Source organism: Ovis aries, chromosome 18 (assembly GCF_016772045.2).
Source record: "Ovis aries strain OAR_USU_Benz2616 breed Rambouillet chromosome 18, ARS-UI_Ramb_v3.0, whole genome shotgun sequence".
Taxonomy (NCBI): Eukaryota; Metazoa; Chordata; class Mammalia; order Artiodactyla; family Bovidae; genus Ovis; species Ovis aries.
This window is the reverse complement of record NC_056071.1, coordinates 56,068,724-56,082,478: the sequence shown is the minus strand read 5'-3', so window position 1 is coordinate 56,082,478 and position 13,755 is coordinate 56,068,724. Positions and strand designations below refer to the sequence as shown.

General features: G+C 38.8%; 1 protein-coding gene across 9 annotated transcripts in view; it reads right to left on the bottom strand.

Moving 5' to 3' along the window:
- The window catches only part of UNC79 (unc-79 homolog, NALCN channel complex subunit), a 274,446-nt gene that overhangs the window by 39,245 nt on the left and 221,446 nt on the right, over positions 1 to 13,755 (bottom strand). For all 9 annotated transcript variants that reach the window (XM_027957343.3, XM_042235396.2, XM_042235397.2 and 6 more), the window contains 2 exons: positions 11,368 to 11,436; positions 6,207 to 6,317 (listed from right to left, as the gene is read on the bottom strand). In XM_027957343.3, coding sequence (XP_027813144.2) covers positions 6,207 to 6,317; positions 11,368 to 11,436 — 180 coding nt within the window. The remainder of the gene's footprint in view (positions 1 to 6,206; positions 6,318 to 11,367; positions 11,437 to 13,755) is intronic.

Below are 13,755 nucleotides of genomic sequence, written 5' to 3'. Positions count from 1 at the left end.
GAATAGACTTTTGGACTCTGTGGGAGAGGCAGAGGGTGGGATGATTTGGGAGAACGGCATTGAAACATGTATAATATCATGTAAGAAATGAATCACCAGTCTAGGTTCAATGCAGGATACAGGATGTTTGGGGCTGGTGCACTGGGATGACCCAGAGAGATGGTATGGGGAAGGAGGTGGAAAGGGGGTTCAGGATTGGGAACTCATGTACACCCGTGGCGGATTCATGTTGATGTATGGCAAAACCAATACAGTATTGTAAAGTAAAATAAAGTAAAATTTTTTTAAAAAATAAAAGTTTTCAGAAAATATTTTAAAGAAACTTTTAAAATTAAGTAGGAGGATAGATTCAAATTATCTAGTCCCTCATGGACAGGAGGGAAAGTCAAGGATTTTTATTGGAATTACACTAAACTTATAGGTTATTTTGTGAGAATTAGTTGTCTTTCTTATGCTGGGTCCTCATTCATGAACTTGAGATCTGTTTCCATTTATCTAGTGCTAATAAAATGTTCTGGTTACCTCCAAAAAGTTCTTGTATATTTTAGTTAGATTTAATTTTTGTTGCCACAACAAATTATATTTTAAAGTATATCTTATAATCATTTGTATTGATAGCTGAATATTAAAGGTAGATAATTTCTGAGTATTCATTTGTATCCAGCATCCTTGCTGAATTGTCTTATAAAAGTTATAATAAAGTGTCTATAGATAAGCTCTCTTCAGTTCATTTGTAATCACATCATCTATGAAAAGTTAGAGCTTTTTTTCTTCCTAATCCTTATACTTTGATTTACTCATCCTGTCTTACTGAAGGACCTCCAGTACCATAACAAAGAGAAGCCATGATAATGGTCATTCTTGTCTTACTTGTGATTTTAAAGGGACTATTGTTGGCATTTCACCATAAGTATAATACTTTCTAGAGATTTCTGGCAGACACCCTTTATAAGTTAAGGAGGTTCCCTTCTGCTCCTAGTTTGACAAGATTTATCATAAATGGATGCTGAATTATATAGAATGCTTCTTTTCTATCTCCTTCTGCTGCTGCTGCTAAGTCACTTCAGTCATATCTGACTCTTTGCAATCCTATGGACTATAGTCCACCAGGCTCCTCTGTCCATGGAATCCTCCAGGCAAGGATACTGGAGTGGGTAGCCATTTCCACTTATGGGCTTCCCTGGTGGCTCAAACGGTAAAGAATCCACCTGCAATGCAGGAGGCACAGGTTTGATCCCTGGGTCGGGAAGATCCCCTGGAGGAGAGAATGGCTACCCACTCCAGTATTCTTGCCTGGAGAATCCCACAGATGGAGATGCCTCGTGGATGGTCTATAGTCCATGGGGTCACAAAGAGTTGGATACGACTGAGCAACTAACACTTTCACTCCATTTATAGTTATCACAAAATATTTCACATATTCCCCATGTGGTGCAACATATCCCTACAGTTTATTTTATACATAATAGTTTGTCTTCTTAATCCCCTACCACTATGTGGTCCCTCCTCACTTTCCTCTCCCAACTATAACCCTCGTTTGTTCTCTGTATCTGTGAGCCTGCCTCCTTTTTGTTATATTTTTAGATTCCACATATAAGTGATATTGTACAGTATTTGTCTTTCTCTGTCTGACTTTGTTTACTTAACATAATGCCCTCCAAGTCCATCCATGTTGCTGCAAATGGCAAAATTTCATTCTTTTTTGTGGCTGAATGTGAGGCTTTGTTTTTAATGCATTAATTTGGGATTATTCATTCAGAATGTTTGCATCTTTGAAGTATAACTGGCCTATAATTTTCCTTTCTCCTATTGCCCTTGTCTGATTGGTACTGAGGTTCTATTGGCCTCATAAAATACGTTGGGAATTGTTCCCCTTTTCCTATTATCTGTATTAGTTTGCATAGAGTAGAGCTCAATCTCAAATATTTAATAGAAGTTGTCTTTAAAATTGGAATGGTTTGGGACTTCCTTGGTGGTCCGGTGGTTAAGATTCTGTGTTCCAGTACAGGGGAGCTAGGTTTGATCCCTGGTCAGGGAACTAGATTCCATATGCCACAACTAAAAATCCCATGTGCTGCAACTAAGACCCAGCACAACCAAACACATAAATAAATATTCTTTTATAATGGAATGGTTTTCAACCACCAAATCCATTTTTTCGTTATGTAAGTCTAGTGATATTTTTTAATTGTTATATATTACAATTTTCTAGAAAATTATCCTTCTTTTCCAAGATTTCAAGTGTACTGGCTAGATTGTCCCTTTATAGTCTTCAGCTCTCTATCTCTCTTGATATTAAAGCATAGATGAGTATTAGAAGCTCGGTTGTGTCCATCTCTGTGACTCCATGGACTGTAGCCTACCATGGGATTCTCCAAGCAAGAATACTGGAGTGGGTTGCCATTCCCTTCTTCAGGGGATCTTTCCGATCCAGAGATGGAACCTAGGTCTCCTGCCTTGCAGGCAGATTCCTTACTGTCTGAGCCACTTGTGAAGCCAAAAGTGTTAGTTGCACAGTCATGTCCGAGTCTTTGCAACCCCATGGACTGTAGCCCACCAGGATGCACTGTCCCTGGAGATTCTCCAGGCAAGAGTACTGGAGTGGATTGCCATTCCCTTCTCCAGATCCCTCTTTGCTGCATGCTATATAATTTCTTCAGATCTATTTTCCATTTCACCAAATCCCTTTTTGGTTAAGTCTAATTTGCTCTCTAACCTGTCCACTGAGGCATTTTTTTTTTTGCTTTTGTTTTTGTATTTTAATATCAATGACTATTTCATTTCTAGAATTGTTACTGTGTTTCAATCTATCTGGTTCTTACAAAACAGAAACAGACTCAAAAACTTAGAGAACAAATTTACAGTTACCAGGGGAAGGATAGTTAGGGTTTGGGATGGACATGTACACACTGCATATTTTGAATGAGTAACCAACAAGGACCTGCTGTATAGCACAAGAACTCTGCTGGATGTTAGGATAGGAGAGCTTGGGGGAGAATGGATACATGTATACATATGGCTGAATCCCTTTGCTGCTAACCTGGAACTACTACAACATTGTTAATTGGTTATACCTCAATACAAAATAAGAAGTTTTAGAAAAAAAGACCCACTGACTGGGTTTGAAGAGTAACTCCATCACTTTACTACCCATGTTTATGAGGGAAAGTTTACGTTTCCTTTTTAAGGTTTAGCTTCCTTGTCTAAAAAAGTGATGAGGTATAGCCAAATAAAACATATGCTGAATGATAAGCATATATAGGATGAATTGCAAACATGAGAAAATATATAATTACTAAAGAATAAAGAACCAGATAGCTTTTATTTTCCTAATGAGAAAATATTTTTAAAAAGAAGATAACAAATATTTTCTCATTAGGAAAAAAACGCATATGTTTTTATTTTCTTTATTATATAGTTCTAATATGGAAGTTCTTAAGGGGAATAATCTTGCTTTTAATTAACTAAAGTAACTCATTGTGAATTATTTCTCCATGTATTTTGTAATTTTAGATTGTGATCTCATGTTCATCAGGATTTTAATTCTAAGAATCCTATTGGGCCTAGGTTGAAGGCACACCCCTCCAGAGAGGTTTGAGGATTGATTCTGAGCTTGCTTCTGCCAGACACTCCAATGCTATTTTGTGCCCAGCACCAATTTATTTGACTTTCCAGTTTGGGAGTTCATAGAATATGTAGGTATTACAAATTCAAACTCCAAACATATTCAAAAATAGGTTCATGTTTACTCATTCTCAAGGGAAACTACAGATGTTTCATTTCTCAGGCTCAGATAGATCCCGTTCTTTATCACCTCCATATAAGAATACATTCTTTCCAAAAGATATATGTCTTTTATCAAACATATAACCTTTCATGGGTTTTGACTTTCTGCTGAGGACAACTCAGCTCTAACTCCCAACCTAGGATAGCCCCAAGATGCAATTTGCTTTCTCTGTGTGGGCTTTAAAATTCAAGCCACTAAGGAATATAATAAAAAAGAAACAGATTCACATATATAGAGAACAAACCAGTGGTTATGAGTGGAGAGAGGGAAGAGGGCAGGGAACTAAGAGGTACAAGCTATTAAATGCAAAATAAGCTATAGGAATATATTGTACAACACAGGGAATATAGCCAATTTTTAAAATAACAACTATATATATGGAATATAACCCTTATAAATTATAAATCACTATATTGTACACTTGTAATTCATATAATATTGTATATCAACTATGCTATTGTTTAGTTGCCAAGTTGTACCCAACTCTTTGCAATCCCATGGACTGCAGCCTGCCAGGCTCCTCTGTCCATGGGATTTCCCAGGCAAGAATACTGGAGTAGTTTGCCGTTTTCTTCTCCAGGGGATCTTCCTGACCCAGGGATCAAACCCAAGTCTCTTGCATTGACAGGCAGATTATTTACCACTGAGTCACCAGGGAAGACCAACATCAACTATACTTCAATTAAAAACAAAAAACTCAAGCCACTAAGTTTACCAAGACTGTCAATTTCCCCAACCCAGGACTACTACAGGATCAGTTTATATACTTATCACCCTGGTTCTCAATTCCCTCTTCATTTTTGCCCCTTTCACTCTGATAAAATTAGCTATATATTTAAAATCATGTTTATTACATTTCATCCAGCACTTCCAGCATTTTAAGTGGGATAGCTGTCAAGTTATTAAGACTGCCTGAATGCTTAATAGAAAAGTCTCCAAAGCACTTACTTACCTTTCCATCCCTTTTCCTTTGATGAAATAAGGGAAAAGACTCAATTAGATACTGCTATTTCTTTAACTATTTCTTAGTTTCTCATTATCTATGACGAAGGTGGGAACACTCTAGATCAAAGCTTTCTATAGCTAACAGTCATTTGAGTTGCAGAATAAGGAAGGATAGATAACTGGCCACTAAAGTTATAACAGATTTTGAGGGGAAAAAATGTAAGATGAATATTCAAAACCAAGAATATCTTGAATTCAAAATAGTGGAAGGTCTGTTGTAATCAGTACTTATAGTACACAGCATAGAAAGTACAAACCCATTATAGTTCTTCCTCTAAATATATATATGTAATTTAAACAAATCAAACATAAAGAAAATTAAGAAATAAAGTGACTTCCAAAAATAGAATATCTTTTCACTGTATTTGGTGCTGTCTTACAGATCCAGTTTCTTAAGTGAAAAAAAAAGAAAAAGAAGCTATTTTTCAGGAAGAATTTGAAAGCAGAAAAAAATATTGATTATTTCGGTAGTTAGAAAACATATTGCTCTGGGCAGAGTAATAAATAGTTTACAGTCAGAAAGATTAAACAGAAGATTATCACAAAACACTTAACATGGTGGAATGGACACACGATGGTAAGAGTATTTTAAGTAGAGTATTTTAAATAGAATGAAATCTTGATATAAAATTAGACTTTTATGAGAAAATAAAGGGCCTGTAGAAGTGGACAACATGAATAAAGGAGTATTCTGAATGTTTAAGAGGGAACAGCAGACACAGAAACCCCACTGAAAATAAACTTGGATAATTTGGAAGTCAGAGAAGTAACACTGACACTTTGTTCTAAGGACAGACACGCTCTCTATTTGCCCTGCCCTCTGCTTTTCCAGCACCAACAAGGCTGCTATATGCATTGGGCAAGCAGTACTTTTCCACTTCCTCAGTAGTGGGGCAGGGGATACTAAAGATAATGCAATAGAGAAACCATTATCAAAGCAAGATGACAAAAGATGAGATTACAATCTCAGAGACCAAGAACCCAGAACTGGGGAGACAGACACATGATGAGAATTAAAGAGCTCTCCACTGGCTTTTACAAGTAACAGGCTGATATTTTTCTACTTTGGGTATAAAATTGATATGTGCTGATGACTTGCCCACTAATCATGGAATGGTGAACTTGAAAAAGACATCAGAGGTCATTTAGACCATTACTTCATTTCATTCAAAATACCTCTTCTCCTATAAACCATTTGACCCTCAGTTCTCCAAATTTGCATATTTAACATACAGGTCATATATTTGTATGTACAAAGTGTTTCCTTCTAATGACTTTTATTAGACCTCAGTAGAATTATTCATTTTAAACTATATTGAGGCAACTCACCTAAGAGGGATTTGATACTGATTAGAAAGAATATGTTTCTACTAGTTTTTAGTTTCCCATGACACACACAAACATGCAACTTTACCTTAGTGAAAGCTCGGTAACATAAGCCACACACCTCCACCAGGTAGGCCAACGTGAAGACGGCATTCTGAATCACAAAACTGAGCAGTTTTGAAAATGGTTCCAACAAACTCTGCAATGAGATTAGGGCCAAAAAAATCTATTGCTGCTTCTTTCATGAAAAAAAAAGGAATTAAAGTCTAATGACACTTTAACTAATGGGGATCATTCTTTAATTTAAAACCTGTTGTCAGGTGGCTACTACAGCAAACTGGTTGGTCTAACAAGAACTGAATCTTCAATCAGTAGCTCAAAGAACATGATTTAATCATTTTATTGCTCAAAAAAAATCCATCTTTCCAAGTGGTATCACTTATAAACCAACCTAACTCTAATCTTATCCTCATACCCACCCCCAAGCAATCAAGACTCTGTGATGTCTGTGCGAGGATCTCTCGTCCTATTTCTCTAAATCTTTAGGCATTTATGAGTTAATCAGACCTAAGCAAAGTGAAATGAAAGTTTCTCAGTTCAGTTCAGTCGCTCAGTCGTGTCTGACTCTTTGCGACCCCATGAATCGCAGCACATCAGGCCTCCCTGTCCATCACCAACTCCCTGAGTTCACTCAGACTCACGTCCATCCAGTCAGTGATGCCATCCAGCCACCTCATCCTCAGTCGCCCCCTTCTCCTCCTGCCCCCAATCCCTCTCAGCATCAGAGTCTTTTCCAATGAGTCAACTCTTCGCATGAGGTGGCCAAAGTACTGGAGTTTCAGCTTCAGCATCATTCCTTCCAAAGAAATCCCAGGCCTGATCTCCTTCAGAATAGACTGGTTGGATCTCCTTGCAGTCCAAGGGACTCTCAAGAGTCTCCTCCAACACCACAGTTCAAAAGCATCAATTCTTCAGCACTCAGTCATGTCCAACTCTTTGCGACCCTGTGGACTGTAGCCCGCCAGGCTCCTCTGTTCATGGGATTCTCCAGGCAAGAATACTGGAGTGGGTAGCCATTCCCTTCTCCAGGGGATCTTCCTGACCCAGGGACTGAACCACAGTCTTTAGCACAGGTGGCAGATTCTTTACCATCTGAGTTATCAGGGAAGCCCTAGCTCTTCAGACCTAGCTCCTCTAGAAATCTGTCATCTCAGTTAAGTAGCAAAAACTACCCTTGCATGTAAGTACCAAAGGACTATTAGCTTAATAAAACTCATTAGGACCCAGATTCCTACCAATGTTTACCAGGAAAGCATTGCCATTTTTCACTTTCCCTTCTGAATCCGACCCATAAAGAGTCAGTTATAGATCAATATGCTTTCTTAAGTCATTTGGGAACATTTCCTGAGTACCTACTAAGTATCAGGCAGAGTTAGATGCTTTTATATCATTTATCTCATCATTTATAAAATTCTTTTAAAAAATCCTGGGGAGAAAATATATTATAATAATTAATGACACACACTCTAGAATTTTACACAGAGAGCAAACTTTAGCTCTCTGTGACTTTGAATATATGATTTAACATCTCTAGACTTTATTTTCTCCCATGTAAAATGAGGATAACAATTACCTCCATCTCAGTATTTCTGTGAGAATTAAAGAAGATGATGTACGTAAAGCACTTGGCAACAGTAAGCCTCTCATCACTGTTAGTTATGATCTGCACATCTCTGAAGCTTTAATATCCCCATTCTGCTGCTGAGACAGTTAAGTAGGCAAGTAACTTGCCTAAGGCCATACAGCTATTGAATGGAATTCAAACTCAAATTCGGGGGGCAATCTTCCAGAGAGAGAACTGCTCTATAGGGAAGACAGGATTTTAATTGGACTCCAAAGGACTTTTATGCTGCGATTTCTGCTAATTCTCAACCTCTATGGTCCTAACTGTTTGGATTATAAAAGTAATACATGCTCAGCGTGCAAAAGGAGGATCTGTAGAAAAGTAAAGATAAGGAAATAAGTCCTCCATATTCCCATCATAACATTTTGATTTATTTCTCTTCTTCTTTACACACCAGTTTACTCAGTTGAAATCTTGCACAGATATAATAATACATTTTGTTAAGATAGTACTATCTGAAATTTCCAATGCTATTTAATTCTTCATATAGATCTATCTTAACGGCCACAAGTCAGATTTTATTATAAAAAAGATCTCAATAAATATATTTTGCATGAAATTTGCATTTGCTTCTTTAGAGTAGATTCTGAGGAAAAGAATGACCATATCAAAGATTTTGTGCATTTTGGGGTCCTTTCCCTTATGGATACAAAAATGATTTCATTACATGTTAGCTGCCCCTGAGGATAGGAATTATGTTTGCTATCTATATTACCCAAAGGAACCATGTAGTGCTTTCCATATAGAAAATCTTAAAGACACTCTTTAAAATAGTACTATTGATTCAGTATTCTTTGCTCTGTATAAATGTTGTTGCCTTGAAACACTAATAATGGATGACTGGGGAGAGAAATATGTCTGTGTTGATACATAATACATCCTTATTGGTTAAAAAAAAAAGAGAAGAAACCTAGATTGAACCTATATAGAAACTTGCTTTTTTATCTAGTAAAGCAACATGGTATTGGGGCAGTACAGTACTACAGACAAAAAACTTGAAATCAAAGCACCTAGATTCAAGTCTCAAATCTTCCATTAAGCAGCTACGTGACCTTGGTCAAAACACGTCATTTCTCTGATCCTATTTCCTCATCTCTAAATGAAAAGACTAGACTAAATAATATCTTTGCAGTTTTCCATGAGTCTATGCAAGCCAGGTCAAGGTAAAAAGTTACAAGGGATGTGCCTTCTTGGTACACACTGGCAACCCACTCCAGTACTCTTGCCTGGAAAATCCCATGGATGGAGGAGTCTGGTAGGCTGCAGTCCATAGGGTTGCTAAGAGTCGGACATGACTGAGCAACTGAGCGACTTCACTTTCACTTTTCCCTTTCATGCATTGGAGAAGGAAATGGCAACCCACTCTAGGGTTCTTGCCTGGAGAATCCCAGGGACAGGGGAGCCTGGTGGGCTGCCGTCTATGGGGTCACACAGAGTCGGACACGACTGAAGTGACACAGCAGCAGCAGCAGCAGTAACTATTTGGTACTTCTAGTAACTACAATCGATTGCAATATAAACTATTGCATTATTGCATATAACGCAGCCTGGAAATGTAGCCAGGAATACAAAAGTGAGTAAGATTTAGTGCTGGACTTTGTAAAGCTCACAGGCTCACCGGGGAGACGACAGGATAGCTGCTAATACAGAGAGCTCTATCAGGTACTGTGGATCTTGACAGAGTGTGGATCTAACCAGGCTGCTACAGAGAATGTGAGCCTTTTTAAAACTAGTGAAAGCAAAAGTCGCTCAGTCATGTCCAACTTTTTGCAACCCCATGGACTGTAGAGTCCATGGAATTCTCCAGGCCAACTGGAGTGGGTAGCCTTTCCCTTCTCCAGCCTTTCCCTAACTCAGGGATCAAACTCAGGTCTGCTGCACTGCACACAGATTCTTTACCAGCTGAACCACAAGGGAAGCCCATGAATACTGGAGTGGGATGCCTATTCCTGCTCCAGCAGATCTTCCCAACCCAGGAACTGAATCAGGGTCTCCTGCATTGTAGGTGGATTCTTTACCAAATGAGCTATAAGTGAAGCCCTGAGCTTTCCATTTTAAAATCGGAATGGAATTCAAATTCTCATCTTTAAGAATGAGAAGGAGTTTAGTCTCCAATAAGGGTATAAAGCATTTCAGGCAAAGGAAATAGCCTAAGCGAAGGCAAGGAAGTATGAAATTAAATAAAATGATAAATGTATAGCAATTAGCACAATGTCTGCCATATGGTAAGTGCTCAACCAATACTAGTTGTTGTTTTGATGGTGATGATGATAGTGCTTCTGAAAGTACACAGGAAGCATAGGGATGGGACAAGTTCAGTTCAGTACAGTTCAGTTCAGTTCAGTTGCTTAGTCGTGTCCGACTCTCTGTGACCACATGAACTGCAGCATGCCAGGCCTCCCTGTCCATCACCAACTCCCGGAGTTTACTCAAACTCATGTCCATCGAGTCAGTGATGCCATCCAACCATCTAATCCTCTGTCGTCCCCTTCTCCTCCTGCCCTCAATCTTTCCCAGCATCAGGGTCTTTTCAAATGAGTCAGCTCTTCGCATCAGGTGGCCAAAGTATTAGAGTTTCAGCTTCAACATCAGTCCTTCTAATGAACACCCAGAACTGATCTCCTTTAGCCAAAGACTAAACTGGAAAGGTAGGCTTGCAAGCTAATGAAGTACCTTCTTGCATGCTCCATTAAGAAATCAGGACATTATCTTAAAAGAATGGAGAAGCTATCAAGGATTTTAAGCAATGAACTCATGCAAAGAGATCTGTATTTGGAAGGATCATCTAGATCATGGTATTGGGGATGAACTGGTAGACGAGGCCCAGGACTAAGAGAACCAGTGATATTGTGATCTATTAGAGTTTTTTTCATATTAGGCACTTTCAAAAGGTTGAAAGTGAAGCATTTAGTATGCGATAACTATCTCTTCAGCATTATTACATGCCTGTGGTTGTGGGGTTAAAAAACAACTGAATACCAAGGGGGAAAGGAGAGTGGGGATGAATTGGGAGATTGGGATATTGATACTTTTGATACTATGTATAAAATAGATAACTAATGGGAACCTACTGCATAGCTCAGGGAACTGGACTCAATGTGCTGCTGCTGCTAAGTCGCTTCAGTTGTGTCCAACTCTGCGCGACTCCATAGACAGCAACCCACCAGGCTCCCCCATCCCTGGGATTCTCTAGGCAAGAATACTGGAGTGGGTTGCCATTTCCTTCTCCAATGCATGAAAGTGAAAAGTCAAAGTGAAGTCACTCAGTCGTGTCTGACTCTTAGTGACCCCATGGACTGCAGCCCACCAGGCTCCTCTGTCCATGGGATTTTCCAGGCAAGAGTACTGGAATGGGCTGCCATTTCCTTCTCCAGGACTCAATGTGCTATGGTGACCTAAATGGGTAGGAAATCCAGAAAAGAGGGGTATACGTGTATGCCTAGCTGACTCACTTTGGTCTGCAGCAGAAACTAACACAACCTTGTAAAGCAACTATACTCCAATAAAAAGCGATTTAAAAATAACTGCATAACCAACTAGCTATGTTTTTCTGAAACATACATACCCTTGTGGCATTGGTAGAGGGTATCTTCAAGAGGCAAATCATAATTCTCAAACTGGAGTCCAAAGAACACTGTGAACCGATACAAAAAGACAAAAGTCAGTACTCTTCTTAATACATCTTCTGCTTCATATGTTTTCTCCAAGCAAATTTATGTTAGGAAAAATATCTGAAATATATCTGTCTTCTTACAGGTTTCCATGTCATACATTCATGTTGGGGAAAAAAAGAGAGAATTCTTAGCTTTAAATAATTAAGCCATTCATTAAGCAGTTAAACAATTAAATAATATTAACTGATATTAAATGTGCCCAGTTCTAAAGAGGTAGAATAATTTGTGAAAGGCCATGTTGAAATAAAAAACCTATTTAGATCAATTTAAAATCATTGGAGTTATTAATCCAAGTAAAGAATGTTTAATCTGCCCTTTCTCTGCTACTAACAGACATAACAAAAACCTGGGGGAAAGCAGTAAAATTTCTACAAACGAAAACCATGCCTCACAAATCAAGCAGCACCGTATTTTGGCACGATTCCACATCAAGATGTACTTTTTAAATAATATTTGGGACTGGGGGAAAAGTGTTATAGCAAGAATAAGCAATGGTATTATTTAACATGGTTAATGATATCGCAACAGCAGATCTCTGCAGTTGTGTAGAATATTAACCTCTTTAAGACAGTATAAACAAAGTCAGTGGTTCTTCAAGTGTGATGCATGGACTAGCAGCATCTGTATTACCTGGAAACTAGCTGGAATGCAAACCCTCAGGTCACAACCCTACTGAACTGGAAGTTCTCAGAATAAGGCCCAGGAATTAGACTTTTAGCAAGTCCGCCAGGGGCCCTGATACACACTGAAGTTTGAAATCTACTTCTCTAAATTGATGAGAACAAACTACAGAAAGTCTCTCAATGGCTTAATCTTTTCCCCAGAGATTAAATATAATACAAAACAGGATGGTCAGAGGAAGTGCCCAGATAGAATCCAGCAGAGTGAGTTTTTAGATAAATTCTGAAAGCATTTCACAAGAACCTTCTAAGAAAACCGTTGCTCTATTTAATCTGCCCAATACCCATAGGAGTTGATGTGACATTTACATTACTTTAGACCAGGGGCTGAAAACCAGTTGCTCATCAGGTCCCCATAGTGACCTACGAAGGAAGTCAGGAAATATCCTGGAAAATGTGGGGAGATGAGCAACACAAAGAAGGCATTCTCAAATAATAGCTGATTGGAATCCAATAGCAGCTGATCCCGTTAGCAAGGATGTGCTTTCTAGTTCTCAGGAATCTCAATTCTCCTTCTCATCTCACTCCACTCTACTCGTTCACCTTGCAGTCAGGGTCCCTTTGGACAGGGCTGACTGCTATAAATTAGGCTGACAAATTTGCCATGCCTGCCCCTCACCCTCTTTACTAGTGTGTGGCTCTTAAGCAATGAATGGCCCTGACCGGCTCTCCGGTCCTAGAGAGGATCCATGTGGTCTTGTTAAAATGCACGCACTCGTATTCCTAAGTGTATCTGTACAGTAGCTACAAACATACATAGTTTCAAGGTATTCATCCTCTTTGCCTGGACTTATTCAACTACTTCAGATTTCTGGATAGACAAGGATCAGAGAACATGAGAGATGCTAAAGACCTCAGCATTCCTGCTTTTCATAGTAATTTCAGACTCAGAAAACAGAACACGCCAAGCTAAGGGCCCCTGAATTATCATCCTCACAGACATTATTGAAGGTTATATTTTCCACATCTGCCAATTAAGAAAAATGTATTATCAGAGACGGTTGGATTTTTTTAAAAAACATGTTACATGTATGTAATACTCATTTCAGAAGTGGTGCCACCAACATGTAACTTCACTTGGCTGATCAACAAGTGATTTATTTTGCTGTGAGTTGAATATCTTCATTCTGTGATCTGGATAAAGCACAAAAAGCTTGTGGAACCCATGAGGTTCAAAGACATAATAGTGGTCACCACCAGCCACCTCTTTTCTCCCTGCTATGGAGACCTGAATTCCTTCAAATCACTCTTGTCTGAGAATGACTCTGAGTCCACTAGTGGAAAGGACACTAGCCAGAATCCCTGAGTTCTGATCTTTTCACTGCCACTATCTCTCTGAATTCGCAGTTCTCCGTCTGGAAAATGGGAGTATCAAAAAGGATGGTGTTTATAGGTCTCTTCCAGTTTTAACAGTATATGATTCTGTGTTTGCATTGAATGGGCTCATGTTGAAAATGTTCCTTAGGCTACCAGATTTCCAGCTAGATAATTGTGTGGTATCCTGGAGGATGGCATGGCACTGGGTAGGGAGTGAGGGTGGGGACGGGTGTAAAGCCGTCAAACAGAAATATCATCTTGGTCTTGCAAGTACTTTATTCA